This window comes from Thalassophryne amazonica, chromosome 8 (genome assembly GCF_902500255.1).
Source record: "Thalassophryne amazonica chromosome 8, fThaAma1.1, whole genome shotgun sequence".
Taxonomy (NCBI): domain Eukaryota; kingdom Metazoa; phylum Chordata; class Actinopteri; order Batrachoidiformes; family Batrachoididae; genus Thalassophryne; species Thalassophryne amazonica.
Window position 1 is genome coordinate 111,117,045 of NC_047110.1, and position 18,508 is coordinate 111,135,552.

At 44.0% G+C, this 18,508-nt stretch overlaps 2 protein-coding genes across 2 annotated transcripts in view; both read right to left on the reverse strand.

The window, feature by feature from the left end:
* The window catches only part of necab2 (N-terminal EF-hand calcium binding protein 2), a 253,736-nt gene extending 242,505 nt beyond the window's left edge, over positions 1-11,231 (reverse strand). The window contains 2 exon segments of the mRNA XM_034177269.1: positions 7,122-7,146; positions 10,870-11,231. Of these exon segments, the coding sequence (XP_034033160.1) occupies positions 7,122-7,146; positions 10,870-11,196 (352 nt within the window). The 5' untranslated portion in view covers positions 11,197-11,231.
* A 4,231-nt stretch (positions 11,232-15,462) lies between these two features.
* hydin (HYDIN axonemal central pair apparatus protein) overlaps positions 15,463-18,508 on the reverse strand; it is a 291,354-nt gene continuing 288,308 nt past the window's right edge. Inside the window, 1 exon segment of the mRNA XM_034175548.1 lies at positions 15,463-15,683. Coding sequence (XP_034031439.1) covers positions 15,467-15,683 — 217 coding nt within the window. The 3' untranslated portion in view covers positions 15,463-15,466.

Consider the following 18,508-nt stretch of genomic DNA (forward strand, 5'->3'; position numbering starts at 1 on the left):
TTGATCAATTTCCCCAATTTGGTGAAAATAAACAGAAACTGAATGAAAAGATCCGCAACATGAAACCCATGAAAAGTGCGCCACGCACTTCAATGGAAGATGGTTTTCAGACATGAACAGAGACATTTGAGCTTTTTGAAAAAGTATTTGGAAAATGTGGAAGCAGCATTATGTGCACACGTAAAAACAACTCATATGTAAGAGGATATAAAATTGTAGGTAATACAAAGTTTGCTGACTATTTTAACAATTTGGCCTAGATTTCCCATGATGCACTGAGTGTTTCTTTCTCTTTTTGCTCTGTATGCACCACTCTGCATTTAATCATTAGTGATTGATCTCTGCTCTCTTCCACAACATGTCTTTTTCCTGATTCTCTCCCCTCAGCCCCAACCAGTCCCAGCAGAAGACTGCCCCTCCCTGAGCCTGGTTCTGCTGGAGGTTTCTTCCTGTTAAAAGGGAGTTTTTCCTTCCCACTGTTGCCAAGTGCTTGCTCACAGGGGGTCGTTTTGACCGTTGGGGTTTTTCCGTAATTATTGTATGGCTTTGCCTTACAATATAAAGCGCCTTGGGGCAACTGTTTGTTGTGATTTGGCGCTATATAAATAAAATTGATTTGATTTGATTTCCTCAATTTTGAAATCAGGATGGAAACTAAAGCCATAAATTGTCAATGCTCAACCGCCCTAAATCACATTAAACAGTGTGCTGGGTTTTTTTTTTATGCTAGTATCCTCACAGCACAAAGTGTTTTGAAGCACATCGCCTGCTTTTCTAAGAAGACGTCCTCTTCCCTTTGTTTGGTCTCTCTTCTGTCTTCCTAATAAAATTGATTTGATTTGATTTCCTTTGCACGTTAAATTCCGCAACTGTTACCAGTATTTGAAAACTACACACAAAACACGTGCGTAGCTGAGAATGTGATTACGATATTTTCTGGAGTATGAATCGCATGTATTTAATTTTTTTACTAGTTTGGAAGTCCTGCAATTTATGATCCAGTGTAACTTTAGATTGCAAAATCATCCATTTGTTGTTATTCATACTATGAATTAATTATTAATAAGTGTTATATGTGGAGGTCACATTGGTTTATTCGTTGCGATACCACAAGTCTTTCTTTCTACAGAACAGGTAAAAACGTTGTCCCATTTGTCTGGACACTTGTCCTCTGGACAAACAGTACAAATACTTGATTCGGAAGCCTGATGGAAGATCAGCGATGGATTAACGCCGGCGCTCTGTCAGACCTGTGTGCCGCTGAATGACCCCGAGCTCCTGAAGGGGACATGAACTGAACGCCTCCCGTGTAGCCACAGGACGCCGTCTCTGTGCACCGCCTCATCCCTCACTCCCGTTTCTGTCTCCTGTCAGTTTGTCTTTTCTGCTGACTTCCTCACCGTCTCATTTTTCCTTGGACAGATTGTTTTTCTCTTTGTCCAAACGTGTCATCGTCTACGATCAGCTGCTTCGTTTTGTCCCTGCTGCAGTTTCACGCCGACGTCCTCAACTCTTAGTTTGCATTTTTACCCAAACCTGAGTTGCCTGATCTGGTCTGCTTTTGATGATGTCATAGTAAAGAGCATGAGATATTATAGTTCTCATACATATTGATGCACACAGAGCAAGAAGCTCAGGGGATACCAATATGTAGACCTGGGTTCAATTCCCAATCGCACTAACCCGTCTGTGTTCTTGGATAAGACCCTTAATGGTGGATGCCACCCTTGGCTGGGGAGGTATCTGTGATGGACTAGCATCCCATCCACACGGGGACACAGACCATCACATGATTCCTGCTACATATCTGGGGGTATGCACCGGCACCAACAGGGACTCTGTTAGACGTAACCCACACAAGACCAATAACAACAAACACAGTCCACCAATCTAATTTCTACCATTCATCCTGGAGGACTGGAGACAAGTGCACACCTTGGACACATTACTTGTCCAGATCAGAGACATTACAGAATCCGATGAGACCAAGCACCAAAACCAAGGATGACTAAAATGCCTTGGCCTGGGATCAGTTCTTGTCTTAGTCAAGATCACACTGACCACTTGATCATGAAAAACCAAAAGAACCTTGAAAGAAACACAAATGTATTTTGTTGCATGAACCTTGACCTTTAACCGTGGCCTTAAGATTTGGTCGTTGATGTTGATGATATTGATTGTTGGCGTCTGTGACCTGCAATTGCATCAACATTATTAGTACCTGGGTGCATGCCAACAAATCAAGGTCCAACATCAACACTTCAAGAGTTAGGCCCCTCCCACACAGATACCATGTTTGTGGTGTTTAGAGTACTGCCGGCAAGTGCTGCCACTACGACACCACAAACACACAGGGACACTGGCTGATGCTAACCCAGTCACTAACCAGGTGAACTGTCGTTATTCATGCTTGTTTCCGTGCTTTAATTCTAGAAGATGGTGCAAATTTACTGAATGACTGGAATCATGATGCAACAGATTCAAACGTCATAAAGAGAGAACTGAGGGTCACGACCTCCAGCGAAAAACCCCACAGCAAGTGACGCCCGAGCGCCAAAGATCCGGATAAACCTGCCCACATCAAGTGGCTGTCGTTCTCCACTGAAGCGGAATAAAATCACCAGATGACATGTTTAGCTGCATCACAGTAATCCAGTTCGGGCCTGACAATGTGGATAAACACGTCTCCCAAAACGCCATCTGCTACGCATCTTCATGTCAAGACAGCGCCGATAATTAGCAGATGGCTGCTGAGTCACCGAAAATGAAAAAAAAAATTTAAAAAAAGAAAAGAAGGAGAGAAGGAAGACAAATCCATCCATGTGCCTGGAAGATCAGTTTGTCTCGACGGCTCTCATCCTAGGGTTCAAAACCCAGAAATTCAGCAGATGTTTCAGCCAATGGTGGAGCCAAGAAGAGAGATGGTTAGAGTCCGGTCAGGTGTGGAAGCTGCAAACGCGACAGGTAGGGGTTGCTAAAAGTTACAGGAAACCTAAATCCATCACAGGACCAGACTTCAAGTCACGAGCAGACAAGGTGGGAGACCGCGGGCTGAGTCAGTTGGCCCCAACTGGTTCCAGAGCCCGTGAAGAGGCACCAGGACGTCAATCCTACCAACCACAGCAGCAGCTGAGTTACCTGACAAACAGGAAGTTGGTGGTACGTGTTGATTTTCAGAGGAGTCGCACAGATTGAACGTCCACACTTTCCCGCTGCACATGAACAAAGCTGAAACCTTGACACCATGAGGACGATGCTGATTGGACACAAAGTGCATCTTGGAGGTAAAATACACTATTCTGTAAACAGAAGAGAAGACGCCAGCCAGCGGGCCGACGATGACACAGACGTGTCACAGCGGCATCATAACGAAGCACGTCAGAAATTTCAGAATAAAATCAGAGTGAAGACAGGAAGTCTGTGAGTTTGGACTTCAGCCTGGAGTTAAAGCGACAGGCCCTGGATCAGAGCAACCATAAACATCATGTGACCACAGGAGCTCAGCTACATCTGCAGAGAGAGCAGGGTTTCAGATCGTGGATCATAATTCAGGTCACAGCTCCTCATTCAAATCTTGAATCCTGATTCAGATCGTGAATCATCGTGAATCCTGATTAAGATCGTGGATTGTGAATCAAATTGTGGATCGTGATTCAGTTTATGGATTGTGATTCAAATTGTAGATCATGAATGAGGATGTGTATCGTGATTCGGATTGTGATTCAGATCATGGATTGTGATTCCGCTTGTGGCTCACGATTCAGATCGTGGACTGTAATTCAGGTCGTGGATCCTGATTCAAATCGTGGATTGTAATTCAGGTTGTGGATCCTGATTCAGACCGTGGATCGTGATTCAATTTGTAGATCATGAATGAGGATGTGTATCGTGATTCAGATTGTGATTCATATCATGGATTATGATTCAGCTTGTGGATCACGATTCGGATCGTGGATTGTAATTCAGGTCGTGGATCCTGATTCAAATCGTGGATTGTAATTCAGGTCGTGGATCCTGATTCAAATCGTGGATCGTGATTTGGATTGTGATTCATATCATGGATTATGATTCATCTTGTAGATCACGATTCAGATCGTGGATTGTGAATCAGGTTGTGGATCCTGATTCAGACCGTGGATCGTGATTCAATTTGTAGATCATGAATGAGGATGTGTATCGTGATTCGGATTGTGATTCAGATCATGGATTGTGATTCAGCTTGTGGCTCACGATTCAGATCGTGGACTGTAATTCAGGTCGTGGATCCTGATTCAAATCGTGGATTGTAATTCAGGTCGTGGATCCTGATTCAGACCGTGGATCATGATTCAATTTGTAGATCATGAATGAGGATGTGTATCGTGATTCAGATTGTGATTCATATCATGGATTATGATTCAGCTTGTGGATCACGATTCGGATCGTGGATTGTAATTCAGGTCGTGGATCCTGATTCAAATCGTGGATTGTAATTCAGGTCGTGGATCCTGATTCAAATCGTGGATCGTGATTTGGATTGTGATTCATATCATGGATTATGATTCATCTTGTAGATCACGATTCAGATCGTGGATTGTGAATCAGGTTGTGGATCCTGATTCAGACCGTGGATCATGATTCAATTTGTAGATCATGAATGAGGATGTGTATCGTGATTTGGATTGTGATTCATATCATGGATTATGGTTCATCTTGTAGATTACTATTCAGATCGTGGATTGTGAATCAGGTTGTGGATCCTGATTCAGAACGTGGATCGTGATTCAATTTGTAGATCATGAATGAGGATGTGTATCGTGATTCGGATTGTGATTCATATCATGGATTATGATTCAGCTTGTGGCTCACGATTCAGATCGTGGATTGTGATTCAGGTTGTGGATCCTGATTCAGATCGCAGACTACGATTTCCCCCCAAAATGTGGTCATATTCTGGTCAAATGGCACCGCCCTATTTGAACGCGTCCTTAATTGTCTCAAATGTTTGGCTGTCTTCTGGCTCCAGTGTCGGGGTTGTGAGGACAGACTCGTGTTGGACACACGGCCTGCTGTTTCAGCCGCTTGCAGCCCTGAAACCTGAGCTCCGACTGACAGAACTCAGCCAGTCAAAGTGTAATTACTGTCCGACTGTCTCTCTCTCTCTCTCTCTCTCTCTCCCTCTCTCCCCCCTCTCTCTCTCCCTCCCTCTCTCCCCCTCCCTCTCTCTCTCTCTCCGCTCTCCAGCCTGCTGCCTCTGCTTCTGTCGGTCTCTCTCTGGCTCCTGCACCTTCTCTTCTTTTCAACAATTCTCTCCCCTCGGCCGTTAGAATCTCTCTCGCTCATTAAAGCACTTCCACAGTTGCCCCCTGACTGTCAGACGGAGGATAAAAATAGCTCTTCTTCGGTTTTCTTGCAGGTTCTTTTCTTCTTCATATTAAATAAGAACGTTTCTCTGGAATAACCCTCTTCTCTTCTTCTGCCTTTGTTCTCGCTCTCTGCCTGACTCTGTGGGTGACCTGAACTCCAAGCAGCAGGCCTCAGAAGCTCCTGGACCTTCTCCATATCACAGAAAGCGGTCCGAGCTGCCGGAACTTCAGCACGAATCATCTGTGCTTCAACTGAGCAGCTGATAATGAGGCAGTGAAAAGCATTTATAGTATAACTCCAGGCAAGACACCGGAAAATCAGAGGAACACTTGGCAAAATCACTGTTCTCTGCTGGTGTATGATGATGACTGGGCATGCACACACACACACACACACACACACACACACACACACACACACACACACACACACACACACACACACACACACACACACACACACACACACACACACACACACACACACACACACACACACACATCAGCTCATGAAGCAATGCTCAAATACACAAGCAGTCAGAGTGAAACAGAACCAAGACCAAAACACCAGACACCATCAGCAAAACCAACAATAATTTGTAATGTTCACCAGAGAAATATCAATAACTTCAACATTTTGATAGCAAAACCCAGGCATGCCCAAAAGGGGAGAATAAGGAGAAGGATTCTAGGAGCCCAGAGAGGCCCCCAATACAATTATAATACTGACAAAATAATATGGGGGTGTCCCACTAAGACTTCTTTCCATGGAGCCCAAAATCTCTGGTGGCGCCCCTGGGAAAACCAGCAATAATTTGTAAGGCAGTGGATATTGTTCTGTAACCGGAATATGACATCATCACGTGACCCGCTTTTTAATATTTTCAGGATGCAGTTTTTTTTTATTTTGCTATTTGTATCCCTAACCCTCTCCCTAACCCTAACCCTAACTCCCCAAACCCCCCGCGTCATCCCAGATCAATTCCACCCCATACACACAATCCCATCCCATACACACAACCTTCAACACACATTCCAACTCCAAACACACAACTCCCCAAGCCCAAACAAACCCACCCCATCCACACAACCCCTGAACACACACAACCCCACCTCCAGCACACACAACCCCCCACACATCCAACCCATCCCCCATACACACAACCCCCCTCCCATAGGGTTGGTTTCTGCTAGTATAAATAGATAAATCACCTTTGTGGACTGTTTATATGTTGAAAAATTAAGAAGCGTTTTGCTTTAGTTTTCCCCATCTTCTTCATATGTTATGGACTTCAAACATATTTGGTGATAAGTGAAAAATGGCTCATTGAAGTGTTTAGCACCTTTTGCTGATTAAAATGGGATGTCGCTTGTTAAACTTCTTCTGTGGTTTCTTAAACATCAAATATCAATACTGCCACCCAGTGGACACATTAATACCTCTATAGATGTTATGCAGAGGAGGAGGTTGGTACAATGAAGGTCAGTTCAGTGGCAAAAAAAGTTTGCTCAAGGCCAAAAAAAAAAAAAGAGTGAAAAAAAAAAACCCACAAAATCAGCTAAAGTGCAGCTTCAGTGCTTTCTGCAGAACGTGCACCACACACGGTTTTATCACCATCACAGCCTGCTCAGGGCTAAAGTGGATCATCATCGTCATCAAGTGGGTCACATCTCAGAGTTTCTCACCAAAAGCAATTTGTGTTTTAATAAGGTGCTGAAATGTTTGTGTGTCAGCAGAGAAGAACCGACAGACAGTGAACGCATCACTTCACTCACCATCTTTATCTGCTCTTCTGAAGATCTGCAAACAGAACAGGGATACACCGTTAGTGACAAACCTCCAAAGTCACTTTACAGATCACACACGAACCAGAAAAAAAGTACAAACTTTAATACCAGCTGCATGAAAAAGGTTTCAAAATAATGAGTGAGGCGGTTCTTCAAACTCCGCCCTTTAATCTGGATTCACCCAACATTGTTATGTTGCCTGAGTGGAAACCAAATACTTTTACTGAATTCTGTTAAAATAAAATCATTCATGAGCAAAACCTAAAAAAAATACCCTTTTCTAAATCTTCCACCTGTTCAAAGACCCAATCAGCAGGTTTTATTTAGATTTTTAAGCACTAATGTTCTTTGTCTTCTGCAGATTTAACCCCACATTTATTGGCTTGTATCCCAGTTTTGACATGGCTTTCGTAAGGTTTTTGGGAATTTTTCAAGATTTTGAACAATATTGCTACAACAAACAAAACTGTTGGAATTACATGATTTAAATATGTACATCGGTTTCACATGATCAGAATGTGTCCAAATAAAACCATTTTTATGTTTCAAATTGAGAACCATAAGAAAATGATGTTATTTGGAAGCATTCTGATCGTGTAGAAATGTAAGTTATGCATCTTTTCCCCAATGTATTTAAAGTCAAAGTGCTCAAAATTATTTCATATGAAACATGGATTTATTTTCAAAATGGGGAAATTACTTTTTGTATAGTTTCCAAACAAATATGGCACAATTATGTCACAAAACACACATTTAAATGCAGATTTCAAATGCATTTGGAAGCTGCTGCCTGCAGCACAGAACGGTTTCTGATGAGTTCCTTGCTCAAGGACACAGAAACAGAATAACTGGGATCTGATGTGCAGTTTTCTGCTGGAATAAAACACTTACTGATCTGAGCAGGTATTTAACTCGTGAAGTTGCATCTGTAAAATATATTCTGCATACAAAATCTTTATTTATTCCTTTACGTTTGTGGTTTATAAACAGGAATGCACATAACTGGTACTCATGGTGCTTGTGCATGCTACAAATAAATGATGCGCAGCAGAAAACACAAGGGAAGCGCTTCGTAAGGGGAAAGAAATGACAGATTGTAGGAAAACTGTTTCCCTCTGTTGTGCATCAATGATGTTTAGCACACACGAGCACCATAAGTACCATTTATGTGCACCTGTTTATAAAAGAAAAACAGTGGAGTGCCTTCAGGAAGCGAGCGCAGTCCAAAGTAGAAGTTGTTCGTGGCTCAGTTCTGCAGCATTGCCAATGACAAGCTGCCACGCTGCTGCACTCAGTGCTGCACAAACACCAAATCCAAAATCACATCTGAGTGTAAAAGAGTTGCAAGATGAGGAATACAAAAACAATAAAAAACTCAGAACACTGAATCCACCTCACGGTCTCATTACATCAGGTCGGGCACCATGTGTCACCACATCCACCACAACCCTTGGGCCCTGGATGGCAGCCACGCAGGCAGACTACCAGCTCATCCCCACCTCCTGGAAGTAATTTGCAGCAGTCAGGTGGAACATGGGCGTGTCATTGGACTTGTCCAGCTGCTGGGGTCTGAAACAGGGACCTGCGTGCTGGATCGTGAAGAGAGAAACGTGTCACCTGGCCAAAATGTCGTCACTGCCGTTTCAGCTTCTTTGACACGGAGTTGTTCCAGTGGTTCCCAAGCGATGTGCGCAGGTCACCAGTCACTACAGGGACTGTTGTCCCGTCTGTCCGTCTGTCTTTGGTCTGTGTGCAGGATTACTCAGACTGCTTTCTGATAAATTCCCAAACTAGAGACAAAACTCATTATCTTCTGTGGATCCAGATTAAGTTCCACCTCAATCATCACTGCAGTGACTACAGTCCAGTTTAAATGGTGTTAAATTAACTCTATTGAGTTGAATCAACACCATAAACATCAGCTTGATTTAACACTGGCAATTAATTTAACACAGTTTTGTATTTGCAGTATTCAAATCTTTCAAACTGTATTTAAATGTCAGCGTATTTTAAAAACGACATTACACTGAGGAGATGTCGCTGAATGCAGAGCAGGTTGATCAAAAACATAAAACCTGACCAGTTTCTCAGTAACTAGTCCTCAGTACCGTGTCACTGTATTCTGTGAGACACGGCCACAGCGTTATGACGAAATCCAAGAAGTACTCAGTAACTTGGAAAGGTTCACGTGTCCATCGCTGGACTTGTCTGAAGAAAACTGCCCATAAAAGTGAAGATTTGTATTCACAACAAATTATTTTTAGTTTGTCCAATTACTTTGACCTCTGAATTTTTATTTTTTTTGGGGGGGGGGGGGGGGGGGGGGGGGCTGTATATAACAATGGCGGTAATGCCGAATGATTAATGTGATATTTTTTAAACTCCTTGAATTAAAGTTAAAAGTCTGACCTACGCAAGCAACATTACAAAAACCAGCACTATAAAAATACTTTGGACCTGACTGTGATTATAGAATTATTATTATTTTGATCATTGTCAATTCTCTAATCAATAAATGTTGAAATGATTTCTAACAGAATGTGTAGTTGCAAAAATCAATGTTCAGTATTCATTGCTGGACTCTTTGTAGAACCGTTCCTGTTTGGTTCTGTATCTTCTAATCACTTTGGTCCACACTCAGATCAATAATACAGATCAAACTGACTTTTAGTTTTTACCAGACAGGATGTCACTGTGACTCCGCCCTCCAACATCACAGAATTTATTGATCAGTGACAAAACCACTTCCGCAGGCGGGTACCAGTCTGTCTGCATGGATCCAAACCCATGGGAACCAATGGAACACTGTGTGCATGGTGCTAAACCCACAGGAATCACAAAACCCTGCAGGGTCCAAACCCCACAGGAACAAGAACACTGTGTGCATGGTGCTAAACCCACAGGAACCACAGAACAATGCATGGATCTAAACTCATGGGAACCACTGGAACACTGTCTCCATGGTGTCAAACCCATAGGAATCACAAAACACTGCATGGGTCCAAACTCCACAGGAACCACTGGAACACTGTCGGCACAGGTCCGAACCCCAGAGGAACCATTGGACCACCGTCTGCATGGTCCAAACCCACAGGTGCTGCATCTAAATCAGGTCTAACTGGTTCATTTGGGAACCTTGACCTCTCAGCACTGAAATCCAGACTTGTCCTCTGATGCTGTAAAAAGTTTCTACATCTGCCCCAGAGGACAATAACATTAAGGAGGAGCGGCACTAAATAAATTAGTTCTCCAAACACAATACGTTTACTGGGGTACTGGGATACATCTCACCCTCTGGACTTGATCAGAATTAGTCTGGATTCTGGGTCACAGCTGAGCTCTGCAAGGCTTTTGGAAACTTTACAGTGTTTTCTTCTCTTTGAAAGTCAAACAGAGTCTCGAAGGGAATGTTAGGAAACAAAGCTGGCAGGAGGACAGACTGAAATCGGTTCTTTTCCGGATTCATCCCTGTTTTAAAACCTGTGTCTGACTGAAGGCGGATAAACTAAATTTAAGACAATACGACTGATAATAAAATGATATTATTTTAAACTAAAACATTTAGAGGTTCTTCCGTCATTTCCAGGCCAAGACATCTAAATTTACGGACCATCAAAGTGGTTCTGGGACCTGGTCTGGGAGCTTGGTTGGACGTGTAATGAGGTGCCAACTCTTCCGCGCCGGCTCCGCGCGTAAAGTGCGCATTGCGCCCGTTCCTGCGCCTCTCCATACTCACATCCAGAATAACGGAGATGCCTCTGCGAGGTTCCGGGGCGAAGAACTGCTCCTGCGCCACGGCCACCTCCTCCCTGCTGGCGGCGTACTCCCGGCTGGAAATGTTCTTGTTGTCGCTCATCTTGGTGACGATCCAGCGGACGAGCCCGTCGATTCCACCGGGCTGAGCCCCGCTGTTTCCGTACTGCGCTGCCGTTGCGGACACGCTGTCGTGACCGGCTCCGGGTTTCGGCTGGTCGCGGCTTTCCTGCGCTCGGAGTTTGGCTTGTTCTTTGTTCAGCAGTTTGTGGACTCCGTCCCGACAGTAGCGCGCTGCCTGCTCACACATCCTTTTGCTGCGGAGCGCTCATGCTGCGCGCAATGGGGGGAGAGACGAGTCTCCCCGCCCCCCCCCTCCCAAACCAACCCAACCCGACACACACACACACACACGCACACTACACACACCTCCTCTCTGACGTCACAGCACCCACCCCAAAACACACACCCACGCATCCCACGACCACCCAGCCGAGGTTAATATGCGGCTCTGGCGCACTGATGACATTTAGATCTAAAGTAATCAGTTTATCACGTGGTTTAAAAGCCTCCTGCTGCACTTTTCAGCAGTCAGATATTAAAGTTTAGACAAAAATACAGAAACTGGGGTGATGAAGTCTTAAATATCTAAATCTATCCTCAGTTAAGTGCTGATGGGCATCACACTGAGCACCTAAAGGTGGCAACATCTCCCTACATTCGTCAAAAAAACAAAAAAACAAACAACAACAAAAAACAACATACGCACAAACTAAAAATTAAGATCACATATATATAAACTAAAATAGCTAAAAACTGTGCAGTCCAGTTCTAGGATTATGATGCCAGGAGAGCAACATCAGATAAATACATAAATAAAACAAATAAATAAATTCAGGTCTCCAAGAAACTAATTATGTTCCTCTTTAATCTGAGAGGATTTGTATATATATATATATATATATATATATATATATATATATATATATATATATATATATATATGAAGAAAAGGAAAGAAAAAAAGTGCATGTAGTGACAAAGAAGTTGCTCATCGCTACACAGCGTGTTTGTGCCAGTGTCCAGTGAGAAGTCAGTCATTTTAGTCCTCATTTGTTGGTGAAATGGAGATCTGAGAACCTAACTGTTTTGAAAAATTATTCTCTATTGTCAAACACTGAATGAATCAGTTGTCATACAAAAAGACTGAGTGGGTCAATGTTGTGAAACACTGTGGGAACACTGACACCCTCAGTGATGCCAGTGACCAGCTCCAGGTGTCTCACAAGGCCATCAGGAGGCCCAGGCATCCGTGACATATGACACAGAAGCCTAAAACAAGCTGTTTCAATGAGATGCGTTGGTTCTATAAGGAGACAAAAAAAAAAACCTGTGGAATTGTGAAGGTGCTTTAAACATGAAACAGTAACAATTTTCTGCAGTAAATTATGTCAAAACTGATTTTACACCATGTCACCCCTTTAAACTGTGAAGTCATGTGCATACAGCCCAGTATCACGTTTTTTCATCCTCCTGTCACAAAATTATTCAAATTTTTGTGATTTTTTTTTAACTAACCCTACTCCTTCCCCTAACCCTAACATAACCCAAACTATTCCAGAAAGGGCCTGACTCCAGCAGGTGATTTCACTGATTAACATCACTTTGAGCAGATGGGATGAGTTCATTAGTGAAATCACAGCGGATTTTGAATGGCAAATGTCAGTTTTTTTGGAGCTACTGCAATTTTTTTGTGTGGGGGGAGAGGGGGTACAGCTCCATCAAACCTCCTCTTAGAGCCACGTATGGTGAACTGGTTGCTATGTTTGAGTATTTGAACTGAAATTCCAGTAATTACCCCTTTGTACTCACTTCCCCCATATTTAGTGTAAAAAAAGGAATACATTCCACACAGTTATAATGAATAAAGATGATATTTGATGCAGCACGGTGGATTAGTGGTTAGCAGTGTCTCCTTGCAGCAAGATGGTCACTGGTTTGATCCCCACCTGCAGCCTTTTTGTGTGGAGTTTGCATGTTGTCCTTGTGTTTGTTTGGTTTCCCTCCGGGTGCTCCGGCTTCATCCCACATGCAAAGACATGCAGCACATCTGGGAAGTATTCACAACTCTTCACATTTTGTTATGTTACAGCCTTATTCCAGAAGGGAGTAAATTCATTTTTTTCACCCTCAAAATTCTACTCACAACACCCCATAATGACAACATTATTATTATTATTATTTATTTATTTATTTATTGAAAATTCATTAAAAATAAAAACCTAAGAAATCACATTCACATAGGTATTCACACCCTTTGTTCAATACTTTGTTGGTGCACCTTTGACAGCAATTACAGCCTCAAGTCTTCTTGAATATGATGCCACAAGCTTGGTGCACCTATCGTTGGGCAGTTTGGTCCATTCCCCTTTGCACGTTCCATCGGGTTGGATGGGGAGCGTCGGTGCAGAGACATTTTCAGATCTCTCCAGAGATGTTCATTCATATTCAGGTCTGGGCTCTGGCTGGACCACTCAAGGACATTCATGGAGTTGCCCTGAAGACACTCCTTTGATATCTTGGCTGTGTGTTTAGGGTCATTGTCCTGCTGAAACATGAACCGTCGCCCCAGTCTGAGGTCAACAGTGCTCTGGAGCAGGTTTTCATCCAGGATGTCTCTGTGCATTGCTGCACTCATCTTTCCCTCAATCCTGACTAGTCTCCCAGTTCCTGCTGCTGAAAAACATCCCCACAGCATGATGCTGCCACCACCATGCTTCACTGTAGGGATGGTGCCTGGTTTCCTCCAAACATGACTCCAGAGAGTTCAATCTTTGTCTCATTAGACCAGATAATTTTGTTTCTTCTGGTCTGAGAGTCCTTCAGGTGTCTTTTGTCAAACTCCAGGTGGGCTACCATGTGCCTTTTACTAAGGAGTGGCTTCCGTCTGGACACTCTACCATACAGGCCTGATTGGTGGATTGCTGCAGAGATGGTTGTCCTTCTAGAAGGTTCTCCTCCCTCCACAGAGGAATGCTGGCGCACTGACAGAGTGATCATCAGGTTCTTGGTCACCTCCCTGACTAAGGCCCTTCTCCCCTGATTGCTCAGTTTAGATGGGCGGCCAGCTCTAGGAAGAGTCCTGGTGGATCTGAACTTCTTCCATTTACAGATGATGGAGGCCACTGTGTTCATTGTGACCTTCAAAGCAGCAAAAATGTTTCTGTACCCTTCCCCAGATTTGTGCCTCCAGACAATCCTGTCTCGGAGGTCTTCAGACAATTCCTTTGACTTTATGCTTGGTTTGTTGTCTGACTGTCAACTGTGGGACTTTATCTGTAGACGTGTGTGTGTTTCCAAATCATGTCCAATCAACTGAATTTACTCCAGGTGGACTCCAATTAAGCTGTACAAACATCTCAAAGATGATCAGTGGAAACAGGATGCACCTTCATGGCAAAGGCTCTGAATACTTGTGTACATGCGATTTCTTAGTTTATTTCACATTGTCATTATGGGGTGTTGTGTGTACAATTTTGAAGGAAAAAATGAATTTCATTCATTTTGGAATAAGGCTGTAACATTAAAAAAGTAAAAAAAAAAGAAAAAAAAAGTGAAGTGCTGTGAATACTTTCCGGATGCACTGTGCACATTAAGTGAACTGTAAACTTTAAATTGTCCGTAGGTGTGCGTGTGGGTGTGAATGTGTTTGTCTATATGTGGCGCTGTGAAAGACTGGCGTCATGTCCAGGGTGTGCCCCGCCTCACACCCCATGACTGGTGGGATAGGCTCCAGCCCCCCATGACCCTTAATTGGAGTAAGTGGATATAGAAAATGGATGGATGATATTTGGCTGCAGTGGGTGTGGCTGCAGGCAGGAGCCTTACTGTGGGGATCAGAGGGTTTTATCTCCAGAACACAGCTCACACTCTCATTAGAGCCGTGTGTGTTGTCACGCTGTGGTGACATTATTCTCATTTGGAGGGAAAAAGATGTTCCTCAAAAGGCTCCACAAGGTTGTTTAGGCATTTTATACTTTTGCTAAAGGTTGCAATAAATCTCAGAGGAATCAATAACAAGCAATGTTCTCCAGAGGAGGGAAGGAAAAAGACTGAGTAACCTTTGGTAATGAGCGTTGTCCCTGGTTGTGGCCTTTCAGTTTTGCCCCCGGCGGCTCACGTGTCAAACTGTCGTTTTCACATCTGTTATTAACAGAGCAGACAGTTTAGCACACAGGTCAAAAGACAAAAGTCATTCATACGTCTGCTTCCTCCTCACAGAGGAGCCATGGTGAAACCACTTTACATGACTGCCCTCTAGTGGTAATCACAGATCCGCACTGTGAAACGTCACATTTATTAACAGCACCTGAAGATAAAAAGGTAAATATTTTAGCTTATTGTACCCAAAAAGCATAGGCGGCGCTACAGGACACAGGACTCTGCTCGACTTTGACACACATATGCAGGTTTTGTACATAAAATCCAGCCACTAACATGTTTTAAATGTTTTTATTCAACAAACCTTTGAACTAAATTAACAAAATGTGTTGTGTTCGATGTGCATCCTTTTTTTATCTTTATGGGCTGCCGCCTGGTTTGGGGCAGCAACCCTTCAGGTAGAAGGTCCAGGAGCAGGGTTTGCTGTGGCCTTCTGCTCGCTGGCTGGAGACCATCAGTTTTCCAAACCACTGGCTCTGAGAAGATCCCTCAGATGGGGCAAACGCCACCTGGACGCCACAAATCTTTTTGGGAGGAATGGTGTCCACTCCTTTCACAGTAAAGCAGGGGTTATTGTGACGTCGGTTGGCCCCTAGCGGTCAAACCCCCAATGAGACAGAAGCAGAGACAGCGGCCGAGGCAACTTCATGTGGTCCACAACTTTAATTTTCTTACTTTATCACTACCCTTCCAAAAACAAAGAAAATCGTGCATAAAGTACAAATACCCAGAGAGGTGGTGGGAATAGTCTCTCCCCAACTGCCACTCCAGAATGATCTCTCAGGCGCCTTTTATCTGGTTTGACTAATCGGGTTAAACCATTAAAATCTAAAAAGGTAAGAGCTAACCAACTAGCTCCTAACACCTATCAAAACCCTCCATACCTTTAACCTACCCAAAACCCATTTAAAATCCCACCATCTCTAAACCTAAACTTAAACCCCCCAAAACCACCTATTTACTAAAATTCATACACCAATAAACCCCCTTAAACACATCTCCCCCCATGACTCCCCTGCCTTGGTCTATCCCAGAACCTTTATCATAGCAACAGTTTCCAGTGGGACCTCTTTGCCGCCTGGACACAAGACATGAGGTAAGGAAGACAAATTACAACTACACACCTCAATACATCAAGGTGCTTCCTAACTAAAGTAACTGTACAGCTATAAAATCACTAAGTAACAAATTAGCTATTTGTTACACTTCCCCCCTCCTCTCAAAGGCCATTATCACTCTTCTACCAGTCTTGAAAGGCAATCCGCCACAATGTTAGTCTTCCCTGGTTTGTATTGAACCGTAAAGTCATAAGGTTGCAAGGCAAGATACCACCCGGCAATACGAGCATTTGCCTCCCTCATCCTATGCAGCCATTGCAGCGCCCGATGATCCGTCTCCAAGACAAAGTGACGCCCAAACAGATAATAACGCAAAGAATCAATGGCCCACTTCATTGCCAAACACTCTTTCTCCACCGCCGAGTACCTCGTTTCCCGGTCCAACAACCGCCGACTCAGGAACACGACCGGTCGTCTTTCACCATCCTTTTCCTGCAGGAGCACTGCCCCCAATCCCACCCCTGACGCATCAGTCTGGAGGATAAAGGGCCGGCCAAAATCCGGGGTTTGAAGCACAGGTCGAGTACCTATGGCCTCCTTCAAAGCCTTAAACGCTTGATCACAGTCCTCTGTCCAACAAACTTTATTTGGGGCAGAGTTCTTAGTCAAATCATTGAGGACCTTCGTTCGCTCAGCAAACTGGGGGATAAACTTTCTGTACCATCCCACCAGTCCGATAAACCCCCTCACTTTCTTCTTTGTAGTAGGCACCGGAAAGGAGTAAATAGCCTCCATCTTCTGGACCTGTGGTCTAATTTTCCCAAAGCCAATAGTGTACCCCAGGTACTCCACTTCCTTATGTGCCACCGCACACTTACGAGGGTTAATAGTCAATCCGGCAGCCCGAATTCTCTGACACACCGCCCGGAGATGTTGAAGATGTTCCTCCCAAGACTGACTATACACTACAACATCATCCAGGTACGCTGCCGCAAAATCAGTCACATCCCGAAGTACATGATCCATGAGCCTCTGAAACGTGGCTGGCGCCCCTTGTAACCCAAAGGGCATCACCCGAAACTGATACAAGCCAACAGGTGTTTTAAAAGCTGTTATTTCTCGCGCTTCAGGCGCCAACGCAAGCTGCCAGTAGCCCTTTGACAAATCCAAAGTTGTAATAAAGGAGGCACTCCCCACTCGTTCCAGCAGATCATCAATACGTGGCATTGGGTAAGGGTCAAAGTTCGAAATTGAATTCAAATATCTGAAATCAATACAAAATCGAAGAGAACCATCCTTCTTTGGCACAAGCACCACAGGACTACACCATTCACTGTTAGAAACCTCAATAATTCCAAGCTCCAACATCAATTGAATTTCCTTTTTTAATTCCATAACCAACCGCTCAGGAATTCGATAGCTCCTCTGTCTCACTGGAGCATCCTTCTTGAGCCGGATATGATGTTGCACTAGAGAGGTAAAACCAGGAGTCTCCTTAAAGAGCTCTGGATCCAGAAGAGAGCACATATCACCCTGCTGAGAGGGAGAAAGATGCGACAAGTCAATGGAAACGGCTCAGTGGCTGGAACTGGAAAAAACTTCTCCGTCACCTCATCATCCTTCACCCCACGAACCAACAGCTGCTGGGAAGGTTCCTGACGCACCATGAACTGTTTCAGTAGATTAACATGAAAAAGTTGATACTTTTTAAGTCTCTCTGGCATATAAAGTTCATAAGTCACCTCCCCAACACGCCGTATAACCTCATACGGCCCCAGCCACTTTGCCAATAATTTATTGTCACTAGTCGGTAAAAGCAACAGTACCTTTTGGCCTGGTGTAAAGGTCCGATCCCTCGCCTTCTTATCATACCAGGTCTTCTGTGCCCTTTGTGCCTCCTTAAGATTCTCCTGTGCCAAAGTTGCCATTGCCTCGATCCTCTTCCTCATCTTCAACACATATGCCACAATGTTCTCTCCATCTGCTTCCTTCCGCTCCCAATGCTCCTTCAACAGATCTAAAGGTCCTCTCACCTGGCGTCCATACAGCAATTCAAACGGTGAGAAACCAGTAGATGCCTGGGGGACCTCCCGGTAAGCAAAGAGCAGATATGGCAACCACTGGTCCCAATCCTTGCCTGTAGAGGAGACAAACCTGCACAACATATTTTTAAGCGTCTGGTTATACCGCTCCACTAAACCGTCCGTTTGAGGGTGATATGGAGTGGTCCTAATACCCCTGACCCCTAACAATTGATATACATGTCGAAGAAGTTTCGACAAAAAATTAGTGCCACAGTCAGTAAGTATCTCCTTAACCACCCCCACCCTAGAAAACAGCTGC